Genomic DNA, 14,245 nt, shown 5'->3' on the forward strand with positions numbered 1-14,245 from the left:
CTTGAGGAAATCAAATAAAAATAAGATACAAGATGTGTAATCTAGTGTGCTTCTAAGAAAGCAAATATTACAAACTTAAGAACAAATTTTTCACTTGATAAGCAACAGCTTAGTGAAAATCTTTGAAGAACAAAGATATTTTTCTTGAGCGTGATATGATTTCAGTATAGTTTTGGCTAGTGATTTCTTCGTGTGTACTGAATGAGATTTCTTCTCTATTTATAGGAGTTGAAGTAGAGTTGAAGTAGCGTTGAATCTGTTGGATATTGAGATGTAATTACGCCATTCCATTTATAGCTTCTGCAGTAGACTTTTTCACTTAGAAGTGACTACTTACCACAATTAGTATCTTTTCTCTTGGAAGTGGAGATTAACGTCTCTTTCTAATTGAGGAAATCCATTTGCAGAACTTTAACTTGGCTTAAACGTTACTTCATCATGATTAACAATTCTGATTAGAGTCTTTGTGTATTTGGAGAAACTGGCTTCTGATGTTATTTCTTGAGAGTTCAGAAAGCGCTGATAACTTCAGAGTTACAGAAGGCATTTGTTCAGAGTCAGAGCTTCTAGACTTTACTTCATGTTCAGATGCTTCTGATACTTGCAGTTTTGTCCAGAGTCAGAGCTTCTTGAATGAGATTCCAATTTAGATGCTTCTGATACTTGAGATTTTGCATCTGATCTTGTTTTGCATCTGATGACATCATCAGATTTGTTTCTTCTTTCTTTAGAACCCTGCACACTTAGAAACTTTTCGTTAGGGTACCACTTTTGGTTTCATCCTTTGTTATCATCAAAATCATGGAATCTATTGTAGAACTATTTTTGTTCTTACAATCTCCCCCTTTTTGATGATGACAAAACAAATAAAATTATCAGATGAAACATGAAAAATATTAGATCAGATAAACAAAAGCTCCCCCTGAATTAGTACTAGGGAGTTCAGAAGTTCTTACCAGAGCTTTCCAAGCAATAAGATTTCTGAAAACTTTCTGCAATTTCTTAATTTAATGTTAGAATTATTTAATCAGAGCTATTATTTAATCAGAGCTATTTATATCAGAACTAATTCTATAATTGTTGCAGAATGCTTAAGGTTTTAGACATAATTTTCATCAGAGCTATTTAATAATTTCTCCCCCTTTTTGGCATAATCAAAAAGGCATAAAACATAAAAAGAATAATAGAGAGAAAAACACTTCATTAAAAAGCACAAAGGCAAACAGCAGTCAAAAACAACAGATTCAAAGAAATATCAGAGCTAAAAAAGAAAAGACAGAAGCAAAAAAACACTAGGCAAACAAAAGAAATCCTAAGTGCCTAAGGGTTTGGAGGAGGAGGAAGTCTCTGTAGTAGCATGGCAAACATATTCTGGAGGTTTTCATTCAGAGCGTCTTGCTTGTCCATCCTTGCCCGGAGCTCACTCTGATCTTGCTTGATCTCTTTCTGATCTTGCTTGATCTCCTTCAGAGTGTTAAGAATCAGAGGGATCGCAGAGGAAGACTCCCCCTGAATCAGAGCCTGCTGAGCTTCAGCTTCAGCAGCAGCTTGGACTTCTGCATCTGCCTTAGCCTTGGCTTCAGCTTCCTGAATTCTCAGAAGTTCTGCTTCCTTTGCCAGGCGTTCTTCTTCCAATCTCTTAGCTTCTTCTTCAGCTTCCCTAGCCAATCTTTCTTCTTCTAATCTCTTGGCCTCAGCTTCTCTAGCCAGTCTCTCTTCCTCTAACCTTCTGGCCTCAGCTTCTCTAGCCAGTCTTTCTTGGAGTCTTTCCTCAGAGTCTCTGATGTAGCCATTTCTGACTTGTTCAGAGATACTCTTCAGCCTATAAGACTCAGAGGTCATCCAACTAATAACTCTGTTCCAGTGTGTCCTAACAGATTTAGGATCATCACTGACTTCAGAATTTTTAGCCAGAGACTTGATCTTCTGGACTGAGGATTCTGCAACCTGTATAATGGCCTCCTCAAGGGTAGGTGTGATAATTTTAGGTTCAGGTTCAGGTTCAGGAGTATTAGTTGGAGAGTTTGGGGAGCTGAGATTCAGAGAGGGAGTTTCAGTTTCTGGTTCTGGCTGGGCTTCAGATTCTGCTTGAAGTTCAGAATCTGGGGAAGAAGCATAGAGTGGGTTTACATCTAAGGGGTCAGAGTCTGGTTCAGGTACAGCGGGAATGATTGGTGGGGTGATATAAGGTTCAGATGGTTTAATCACAGGTGGTTGGGTTTCAGAGGGTGTGGTGGTTGTTTGTGGTGGAAGGGAAGTTCGGAGGGGAGAGGTTACTTCAGTTTGTGTTTGAGTTTGTGGGGCGAAATTTTTAGCATAAATTTCAGCTATTGTTGGGGAGTTTGGGTCAGAGTGTTCTTGATCAGAGGACTCATGATCAGAGAACTCTTGGTCAGAGGAAGGGGAAAGGTAAGGGGGTGATTCATAATCAGAGGATGATGAAGAGCTGTGGTGATATAGTTGATTAGGGTCAGAGGTTGTTGTAAAAGTACGGGCAATTTTTAGAACAGGTGGAGGTTGAGAGGTTCTAATGGTTGAAGGTGGTATTTCAGCGGTGGTATATATTGGTTGAGAGGAGAGAGGGTTAGAGGAAGCCATTACAGATTCAGAAGAGACAGGAGGAATGGACTTACCAGAGGAGACATTCAGAGGTGCTGAAGCTTTGGTGCCAGAGGTTTCTCCAATTCTGGCTTTCTTTGCCTTCCTTGCTTCCTCAGCTATCTTCTTCTCAGAAAGGCCTCTTTTGTATCTGACCAGATCTTCTACAGAGTCCAGACAGTCTTCAAGGCGGAAATCAGAGATATCAATGCCTTCATCCAGACGATCCTGAAGGTAGATAGCAATGGCGTCTCTGGGTTCGTTCTTGAAGAACCTTTCAAGGCCATGAGGCATCTTCCTCTGATCTTTCAGAGCTTCCCAGGTCACATTCATAGTGGGCTTGACTCTGATGTCTTTGATGATTCCCATACTCCTCAGATTTCTGGCATTCAGAGGCTTTCCAACGTCAATTGCCAGATCATCCATACATCTGGTCTTCTCCAGAGCATCTACCAGCCCATGCTCAATGAAGATGTCAGAGAGCAATCTTCCCAGAGGAATGTAGGATCTGGGCTTCATATTATTCCTTGTTTCTCTGACTGAATCCCTCAGATATCTGAAGAGAAGAACAGGGAGGTTGATTGGAATACCCTTCTGAATACAGTAGAGGATGCATTTCTGGTCAGCATTAATGTAATCTGAAGAGTTGGAGGCTGGACGATGATGGATTGTTCCCAGAATAATCTTCAACCAAACTCGGAGGTTCTGATGAAGCTCCTTGTTCTTAGATGGGTTTCCTTCAACATTTGCCTTGAAGATTGTAGGGTTAATGACTTCTGTGATGCGCTTGGACCTTGGAGGAATGTTGTAAATCCTTTTACCTCCAGCTTTTTCCATATTCAGCAAAGAAGCAATAGATGCTTCTGTGATAATGATCTTCACTCCCAGAACAAAAGAAACGATGAACTCATCATCAGCATCTGCACATCTCCAGAATTCTTTCACCAGAAGAGGATAGATTGGACCATACAATCTGTTGAAGTAGGTTTCCCAACCTTGCTTGCGAAGATCTTCAGTTAAATCAACGCCATTTCTTTTCAAATTCTCAAAATCCACCAGCGATTCACACAGTACATCCAAACCTTCAAAGGGAGTTGAAAGATGAATGTGTTGTTCACGTTCCAAAATGTGAGGTTCTTTGTAAACTGGGGTCGTGGTAACATCTACAACCATGGGTGTTTGAGTGTTTGAGGTTTGGGGGTTAGAAGCAGCTTCCATTTGTTGGGAGAAGTTAAAAACAGCTTGTTCTTGAGGATTCATGACGAAGATTGATGAAGAAAATGAAGAACTGAGAAGGTTGCAGAGAAAACTTCGAGAGAGGGTTTAGGGTTTAAGAGTGAGTGAGAGTGATAAGTGTGTGAAATGTGAGAAAAGTGTTTATATACTAAGGGTAAAAACACATGCAAAACGACACACATACCAGCGTTAGCACAAAAACCAAAATAGCACGTTTGGGGGAAAAATGATTACAGCTCATTAATGAATGTCTAATCCCAACAGTAAGCACACTGCTCAAGGAGATTTCAAGCGTTCTGACCTTTGATTTCTATTGACAGCTGTCTAGAAGTTCTAGGGTTAGACGCATGTTCCCCACGTGTTGATGTTTCTGATCTTCAGGAATACCAAAGGATTTCTGAAGATTTCTAACTCAGATATCTTCTTAACTTGGTAGAAGTATCAGAGTCAGAGGCAGAAGTATATTTGTTTTTATCAGAGTCTCATTTTACATGTTCAGAGCCAAATTTTACTCAGGACAATTTTTAATGTTCAGATTTTCTAAGATGAAAGGAAATCTATCTTCAGCTAGAGGCTTAGTAAAGATATCTGCCCATTGATGTTCTGTATCAATGAACTTCAGCGTTACTATTCCTTTCTGAACATAGTCTCTAATAAAATGATGTTTAATTTCTATGTGTTTGGCTCTGGAATGTAGAATAGGATTCTTACTTAAACAAATAGCAGCAGTATTATCACAAAAGATAGGAATGTTACTCTCGAATATCTGGAGATCTTCTAGCTGATGCTTCATCCAGAGCATCTGGGTTGTGCACAGTGATGCTGAGATGTATTCTGCTTCTGCAGTTGATAGAGCAATTGTTGACTGTCTTTTGCTAGCCCAGGAGATTAAGTTGTTTCCCAGAAGCTGGCAATTTCCAGATGTGCTTTTTCGTTCTATTCTATCTCCTGCATAATCTGCATCACAATAACCAGAAAGCCTATACTCTGATGTTTTCTCATACATCAGGCCCAGGTTAGGAGTTCCTTTCAGATACTTAAGAATTCTCTTAACAACTGTTAAATGAGATTCTCTAGGATCTGATTGGAATCTGGCACAAAGACAGACGCTAAAGAGAATATCAGGACGAGTAGCAGTCAGATAGAGAAGAGAGCCTATCATACCTCGATAGAGCTTCTGACAAACCTTGTTGCTTACCTCTTCCTTCTCCAGAATGCAAGTTGGATGCATGGGAGTCTTTGCAGAATTGCATTCAGACATATCAAACTTCTTTAGAACGTCTTTAATGTACTTGCTTTGATGAATGTACGTGACTTCTGGAGTTTGATTGATTTGAATTCCCAGAAAGAACTTTAGTTCTTGCATTAGACTCATTTCAAATTCTGCCTGCATTAACTTAGAAAATTCTTGGCAAACAGAGATATTAGCAGAACCAAAAATAATGTCATCAACATAAATTTGGCATATCACGAGATCATTTTTATGGTTTTTACAGAAGAGTGTAGAATCAACTTTCCCTCTGATAAAATTTTGTTCCAGAAGAAAATTGCTCAGACGTTCATACCAAGCTCTGGGAGCTTGTTTAAGTCCATATAAGGATTTCTTAAGTTTGAAAACATGTTCTGGAAAATTTGAGTTTTCAAAACCAGGAGGTTGATTGACATACACTTCTTCTGAAATATAACCATTTAGAAATGCACTTTTGACATCCATTTGGTATAATTTGATAGAATGATTAATAGCAAAAGATACAAGAAGACGAATAGACTCTAACCTTGCGACTGGAGCAAAGGTTTCATTATAATCAATACCTTCTTGTTGACTATAACCTTGAGCTACCAGTCGTGCTTTGTTTCTGACAACTTCTCCTTTCTCGTTCAGTTTGTTTCTGAAAACCCATCTGGTTCCAATGACATGAGTGCCTCTGGGTTTAGGAACGAGATCCCAGACATCATTCTTGGAGAATTGATCTAACTCTTCTTGCATAGCTGCCACCCAATCATTATCTTGAAGAGCTTCATCACAGGACGTAGGCTCAATCAGAGACACTAATCCCAGAGGAATATCTTCAGAAGTTCTGAAGGTAGATCTGGTTCTAACAGGTTCATCTTTGTTTCCCAAAATCAAATCTTCAGATACGTTGCTACGACTCTTGACTTTCCTTGGAATTTCTGGAGATTTAATTTCTTCAGAGTCTGGAGTGACAGTTGCTTCTGGAGTTTTCTCAGATTCTACCAGAGTGATCTCTAAATCTGCAAACTTTTCAACTAGCTTTGACTTTTCAGGGTCAAGCTTATCATCAAATCTAACATGAATTGATTCCTCCACAATTTTGGTTTCTGTGTTGTATACTCTGTAGCCTTTAGAGCGTTCTGAGTATCCTAACATAATACCTTTCTGTGCTTTGGAATCAAACTTGTTCAGATGTTCTTTAGTATTTAATATAAAGCAAATGCATCCAAAAGGATGAAAATATGAAATGTTGGGTTTTCTTCCCTTGCACAGTTCATAGAGAGTCTTATCCAGAATAGGTCTAATAGAGATTCTATTCTGAATGTAACACGCTGTATTTACAGCTTCTGCCCAAAAGTGCTTTGCTACATTTGTTTCATTTATCATGGTTCTGGCCATTTCTTGGAGTGTCCTATTCTTCCTCTCTACAACTCCATTTTGTTGTGGAGTTCTAGGGCAGGAAAAATCATGGGATATTCCATTAGAATCAAATAGTTCTTCAAAATCTTTATTTTCAAATTCTCCACCATGATCACTTCTGACTCTAACAATTTTAGAGTCAAATTCTTTTTGCACTTTAGAACAGAAACTGGTGAATACAGAGTGAGACTCACTCTTGTGCTTTAGGAATTTTACCCATGTCCAGCGGCTGTAATCATCAACGATTACTAGTCCATACTTCTTTCCATTGACTGATGCTGTTTTCACAGGACCAAATAAGTCAATGTGAAGAAGCTCCAGAGGCTTGGAGGTAGAAACAACATTTTTCTTTTTAAAAGATGTTTTTGAAAACTTTCCTTTCTGACAAGCTTCACACAGAGCATCTGAAGAAAACTTCAGTTTAGGTAAGCCTCTGACTAACTCAAGTTTAGTTAGCTGAGAAAGTTTTCTCATGCTAATGTGGCCTAAGCGTCTATGCCATACCCATTGCTCTTCGTGAACTGACATTAAACATTTAACATTTTGATCTTTTAAATCAGAAAGATTTATTTTGTAAATGTTGTTTTTCCTCTTGCCTGTGAAAAGGACAGAGCCATCGTTCTGATTAATGGCTTTACACGTTTTTTGATTAAAGATTACATCATAACCGTTATCACTTAATTGACTTATGGATAACAGGTTATGCATTAATCCTTCTACATAAAGAACATCAGATATAGAGGGAAGAGTACCATTACCAATAGTTCCGGAGCCTCTGATCCTTCCTTTCTGATCTCCTCCGAAGCCTACAAAGCCAGCGTCTTTAAGTTCCAGGCTTTGGAACATAGACTTTCTTCCCGTCATATGTCGCGAGCATCCAGAGTCCAGGTACCATGACTGGTGTCTGAACTTTGCTGCATAGGATATCTGCAACATAGATAATCTTATCTTTCGGTACCCAGAATCTCTTGGGTCCTTTTAGATTAGTTTTCCCAGAGTTTCTTACAACTTTGGGTCTTCTAGCATTCTTAAATTTTTGTTCTTGTGTGTGTGTGTAATGATATGAAAAAGGAGATTTAAGCTGGTTACTGGTAGAAGTTTTATCAGAATCAGAATCATACCCAATTCCCCTTTTATTATTCTGACCTACTCCATAAATCATGGATGCCATAATACTCCTATTTATCCCATTCTTCAGAAATTGTTGAAAGGCTTCTTCATACTTATAAATAATTTCATTTGAAGTTTGTGGTGCTTGAGACAACACTTCTTCTAATTCTAAGCTTTTTGTTTTAGCTCCATCTCTTTCTAACGTTAAAGATTTGATTGTATCTTCATGTGCTAGAATTGTTGTCTCAAGTTCACTACATTCTTCAGATTTTGCTTTAAGAAGGCCTTTAATGCTTTTAACTTTTTGTTTTAATTTCTGAAGAGAGGTAAGAGTTTCTGATAAACATGATTCTAAGTCAGATCTAGAAAGTTCAGAAAATACCTCTTCAGATTCTTCATCTGAGCTGCTGGATGTGGTAGCCATAAATGCTACGTTGGCTTGTTCATCAGAGTCAGATTCTGATGATCCTGATTCACTATCGTCCCAGGTGGCCATTAATCCCTTCTTTGTTCTGAAGGCATTTTTCTTGAAGCTTTCTTTCTTAGAGTTATCTTTCTTCAGCTTGGGGCATTCATTTCTATAATGACCTGTTTCTTTACATTCAAAACAGGTAATATCTTTATTAGGTTTACCTTTTGAAGTTGACTCTGATCTATCCCCTCTGGGTCTTGATCTTCTGAAGTTGTTGTTCCTTCTTTTCCAGAGTTGCTTAACTCTTCTGGTTAGTAAGGACAGTTCTTCTTCATCATCAGAGTCTTCAGGTTCAGAGTCATCAGTGTCTGCAGTTTCTGCTTGAAGAGCCTTGGTTCTGTCTGACTTCCGTCTTTCAGGTCTGGACTTCAGCGCCACTGACTTGTTCCTTTTCTGAGGCTCATCCTCCTCTAGTTCTATCTCATGGCTTCTGAGAGAACTAACAAGTTCTTCAAGGCTGATATTGTTCAGATCCTTTGATAGCTTCAGAGCAGTAACCATTGGTCTCCATTTCTTTGGCAGACTTCTGACTATCTTCTTAACATGATCTGCAGTAGTGTATCCTTTGTCTAGCACTTTAAGACCTGCAATAAGAGTTTGGAATCTGGAAAACATAGCTTCTATAGCTTCGTCATCTTCCATCTTGAAGGCTTCATATTTCTGGATCAACGCCAGAGCCTTCGTCTCCTTGACTTGGGAGTTTCCTTCATGGGTCATCTTCAGAGAGTCAAGTATATCTTTAGCCGTCTCTCTGTTGGTGATCTTTTCGTATTCGTTGTATGATATAGCATTTAGAAGTATTGTTCTGGCCTTGTGATGATTTTTGAACTCACGTTTCTGATCTTCTGACATTTTGCTTCTGGGAACTTCAGCTCCATTTAAGGTTGGAGGTTTGTATCCATCTGTGACAATGTCCCAGAGGTCAGCATCATAACCAAGAAAGAAACTTTCGATTCTATCTTTCCAGTAATCAAACTTTTCTCCATCAAAAACAGGAGGCTTGGCATTGTAAGAATCTTTCTCATTTGAGTGGGCCATTTGTTTTTCTCGCACTGGATCTCTCTACACGGTTAAGTGTTTGATTTGAAAATCAATAACAGAGCCGGAGCTCTGATACCAATTGAAGGTGAGAAAAACAAGAAAGGGGGGGTTTGAATTGTTTGAAAAATAAGCGCTTTTGCAAAATGAAATCACACAATGATTTTATACTGGTTCGCTTATAACACAAAGCTACTCCAGTCCACCCGGCCAAGGTGATTTCGCCTTCAACAAGGACTTAATCCACTAATCTTGAAAGATTACAAACAACCCCTAAGAGAGAAGAAAATCTCTTAGTCCTCTCAAGTCTACAGACTGCAAAGAGTCACTTGAGGAAATCAAATAAAAATAAGATACAAGATGTGTAATCTAGTGTGCTTCTAAGAAAGCAAATATTACAAACTTAAGAACAAATTTTTCACTTGATAAGCAACAGCTTAGTGAAAATCTTTGAAGAACAAAGATATTTTTCTTGAGCGTGATATGATTTCAGTATAGTTTTGGCTAGTGATTTCTTCGTGTGTACTGAATGAGATTTCTTCTCTATTTATAGGAGTTGAAGTAGAGTTGAAGTAGCGTTGAATCTGTTGGATATTGAGATGTAATTACGCCATTCCATTTATAGCTTCTGCAGTAGACTTTTTCACTTAGAAGTGACTACTTACCACAATTAGTATCTTTTCTCTTGGAAGTGGAGATTAACGTCTCTTTCTAATTGAGGAAATCCATTTGCAGAACTTTAACTTGGCTTAAACGTTACTTCATCATGATTAACAATTCTGATTAGAGTCTTTGTGTATCTGGAGAAACTGGCTTCTGATGTTATTTCTTGAGAGTTCAGAAAGCGCTGATAACTTCAGAGTTACAGAAGGCATTTGTTCAGAGTCAGAGCTTCTAGACTTTACTTCATGTTCAGATGCTTCTGATACTTGCAGTTTTGTCCAGAGTCAGAGCTTCTTGAATGAGATTCCAATTTAGATGCTTCTGATACTTGAGATTTTGCATCTGATCTTGTTTTGCATCTGATGACATCATCAGATTTGTTTCTTCTTTCTTTAGAACCCTGCACACTTAGAAACTTTTCGTTAGGGTACCACTTTTGGTTTCATCCTTTGTTATCATCAAAATCATGGAATCTATTGTAGAACTATTTTTGTTCTTACAATATTTTCTAGTTAGTTTGCAGATGTTATTTTTATTTTATTTTTCCAGAATTGTAATGATGAACTTATGAGTAATGATGCAGAAAAATAAAATACAGGAAAGTAAATGAGAAACAAGAATTATACTAGTTCCCTTTATCAAACAAGGGTACATCTAATCCCTTCAAACCATGTGAATAATTTCACTATGTTAGATCTTTGTACAACCTCACACCAAGATCATCCTACAAAATTTTAACACAATACACCAAACCATGATGGTATTTGAATCTCTCTAATTCAAAGGATCTTTTACCAACAAACAAAAAGAACAACACTTCTTATTTTCAAACACCTGTAAAAAGTACAGCCTTTTTTCTTACAGACAAAATCACCACACACTTGGTGAATAAATTACAAAAAACAAATAAACTAAATGCATACATATTTGTATGCTTTTCCAATAGTATTAAAATATAATCTTCTTTTTTCAAATGAGAAACTCAAGAATATATAAACAAAGTTACCAATCAAGACATAGAAGATTTGAAAGACAAAAAACAATTAGAAAATATAAAAAAAAATACAAAAACTCTATCTGGGTAACATGAAAAAGTTCCATTACCTAGGTAGAAACGAGGGCACAATAAAAAGGATTGATCAGCAAGAGGTGAATTTGTAACACCTTAAACCCGAACACTTAATATAAAAGAGAGATTCACAACTTAGGATGCTACTTAAAACACAACACGCATACTTCATGAATATTTTTTAAATCTCGCAGCGAAACTCAAAATATCTCAAAACATCAAATAATTATTTAACGAAAAATACTCAAAGAAAATAAACTTCAAACATCAGTTCAAACAAATAATACGCCACATTTCCAATGTTACAAGTCAATGCATATAGACCACTAAATAGCAATAAATATAAAAATTAAATGAAGACAATAGATTGATTCATTTATTCATAGTTAGCAGCGGAACTCAAAATAGTTCGAGGTAATCCGATTCAACGATCAAACGATTGATTCCTTCGTTATCATGGCTTCAGTTGCTAACGAATCCTTCTCACCTTCCATCGGACTCGAGTTTATATATATATATATATATATATATATATATATATATATATATATATATATATTGATTTTGACAATTGGATCTCTCTATGAAAAATGAGTACTTGGGATCGGGAGTAATCACTAATGATAGGGAAAAACTAGTAACTAATAATTACTTAAATAATAAATATACTTAATTTTATAATTTAAGCTATATACCAAAAATACAAAACTGTTACTTTATTTTTACATTCCACGGGGTTACTAAGCGTTAAATGAATATTAAAAGTATATTCCTTTTGAAATTTTAATTTAATAATATAAAAAAAAGCTTTTATTGCTTACATAACTATCATAATGAATAAAATTAAATGATTCAATACTTTTATTAAAACTAGAACAAGAATAAACACGATTAGATTTTGTTAACTGAAAAATATTACACTTAAAAGACTTAAATACTTGTAGTAAAAACAAAGGCGAAAACATAGACTTATTTATATAAAATGGAGAATGTTCAAGAAGTTTTTACTGAAATTAAAATTGAGAGGATAAAGATGAAGACATGGTTGGATACAGAAGAAAAACACCTTATAACCATTTGTCTCCTTAAAGAAGTAACATAACCCTTCATTTTCTTTAGCAATTCATATTGTCTCCCTTATGGTAAGGTCTGTAAAAACACAAAGAGATGTAAAATGAAATTACTTTACAATTCTCATCACGAGTAGGCTTATGGATGATAATTAAATTGTTAGAAAGTGTGAGAACATGAATCACAAATTTTATCTTGAATGAAGGTTGTAAATAAATATTTCAAGTGCCAAAAGCATGAGCACGAGATCCTTTGACAACAATTATATAAAGAAGACTCAGAGGTAAACTATAACAAGATAGAATTCAAATGTTATATGGTTAGTATCCTCAGAGTCAAGAATACAAACATTCTTAGGTATAACACCACTCTTACCATGCTCTTTTCCATGTAGCGTGGAAATATTCTCTTTGTATGTTTAATTTGTTTATAATGTTCACAATAGTATTTGTCAAGATCATTCTTGAATGAAGATGAGGGTTCCTTGTTTTCCTATTTTATCGGCGGCTACTAATATAGTAACATCAGGAGAATGCTCATTAAGAATATCATGAAGATGAGTCTCCTCACTAAAAACCGTGTAAAAAGCATCATCAAAAGTGGGGAACTTTTCCTTTCTCAAAATCTACACCCATTGGAAGCATCATCAAAAGTGAAGCCATTGGAAGCCATCACTTCAAGGGATTTTATATGTTATTTTCATCTATCAATTATGGTATTGTTAATTGCATTATGAGTAGCTAAGCTCCTCTAAGTTAGGTTGTGTTATGATGAACCTATTTTTATATTGTTGGATTCTATGTTGATTTGACTATTGTATGAACATTTTGATCTATAATTCCATTCAAATTGCTTATTATTCTTAATGCTTTTTATGTGAGATACTCTTTTAATCTGATTTTGGGCACATAGGGAATACTGACCATTAGTCTATGTGTTGGACTTAGGACAATTGTTGTACTTAGGCTGGTTGAATAGGAACAGGAGACCCCAAGTAGTGGGGTATATAGAATTAACGTTCTATACATCGCCTAACCTTGCTTACGATGGCGAACTAGGGATAGAAATCTTCGAGTAGTGGTTAGTGAGTTATTTCGTGAGAGATCAGCTATAACAGTTTTGTTAATTGGTCATGGTGTTATAGTGATAAAACCAATAATACAAGGTGTCAAACATAAAAAATAATGGAATAGGGGATTCTAGAACAGAACCTGACCGCATTCGTGATATTGTTTACTCGTTCATTTTCTTTTCACATTGAAACTCGAAAACCCCCCTTTTTACTAGTTTTCTATACATTGCATATATTTTGTCTTGCTTGAAGGCATTTCCTGTGGATTCGATCTTTTTATTAATTAAGAATTATCAGTACACTTGTCGAGAAGTCATCAAGTTTTTGGCGCCGTTGTCGGGGATTGTTGATTTTTTAACAAGGCGAGGTTTGTGCAATTTTATTTATTTTTAGTCTTTTTAATTTTTTTTTACTTTCTTTGTTTATTATAGTGCTACTGAGGTATTTTCAATTTATGTATGTGCAATTCATGATCAACATTAATACCACTGGATCCATAAATTGAAAGAACAACACATGCTCTCAGAAAAGTAGTTACAAAAGCAACTCTGGAGGGGGGAATACCAGAAGTAGAGCAACTATCAAGTTCTTCTGACTTTATAGAAGAAATTATAATGGCAGCTGCACAACCCATAACTATGGGGGATTACTATAAACGAACCGATGGAGAACAGGTTTGAAGAAGGTTTATTCCGGTAGACCCTGCTAACTTTGACTTTAAAAATTATGTACTTTCAGGTTTAAGAGAAACTCCATTCGACGGGAACGCGATTAGAGACCCATGGGCGCATCTTGCACGCTTCTATGAAAGAACTTCAATGTGCAAACCAACTGATGTCACTGAGGAACAGGTTAAATTGAGGTTATTTGGGTTCTCATTGGTTGGAAGGGAGAAAGATTTGTTACTTTACCTTATGAATGGAATGATACAGACTTGGAAGGAATTGGAGGATAAATTCATGGAAAGATTTTTCACTACTACTCAGTTTAGCGAGCGCTGAGCAGAAATTGTGAATTTTGAGTAGCAGGAATTTGAGTCACTTTATGACTCTTGGGAGAGATTCAAACTTTTGTTACACGGATGACCAAATTACAACATGAATAATATATAGCTGATGCAAAACTTCATCAAAGGTCTCAAGATTCAAACTCGCATGTTATTGGATGCTTCCGCGAGAGGTACTATCTGACAAATGACTGAACCACAAGTAAAATACCTTATTGATAAGATGTATCTGAATAAGTACCGTCCCAAGATTGAAA

The 14,245-nt window shown here is 36.5% G+C and overlaps 1 protein-coding gene across 1 annotated transcript in view; it reads left to right on the forward strand.

The window, feature by feature from the left end:
• LOC127123676 (cystinosin homolog) overlaps positions 1-12,769 on the forward strand; it is a 31,433-nt gene extending 18,664 nt beyond the window's left edge. The window contains exon 8 of the mRNA XM_051053893.1: positions 12,439-12,769. Within this exon, the coding sequence (XP_050909850.1) occupies positions 12,439-12,453 (15 nt within the window). The 3' untranslated portion in view covers positions 12,454-12,769. The remainder of the gene's footprint in view (positions 1-12,438) is intronic.
• The last annotated feature ends 1,476 nt before the right edge of the window (positions 12,770-14,245 follow it).

This window comes from Lathyrus oleraceus, chromosome 1 (assembly GCF_024323335.1).
Source record: "Lathyrus oleraceus cultivar Zhongwan6 chromosome 1, CAAS_Psat_ZW6_1.0, whole genome shotgun sequence".
NCBI lineage: Eukaryota > Viridiplantae > Streptophyta > Magnoliopsida > Fabales > Fabaceae > Lathyrus > Lathyrus oleraceus.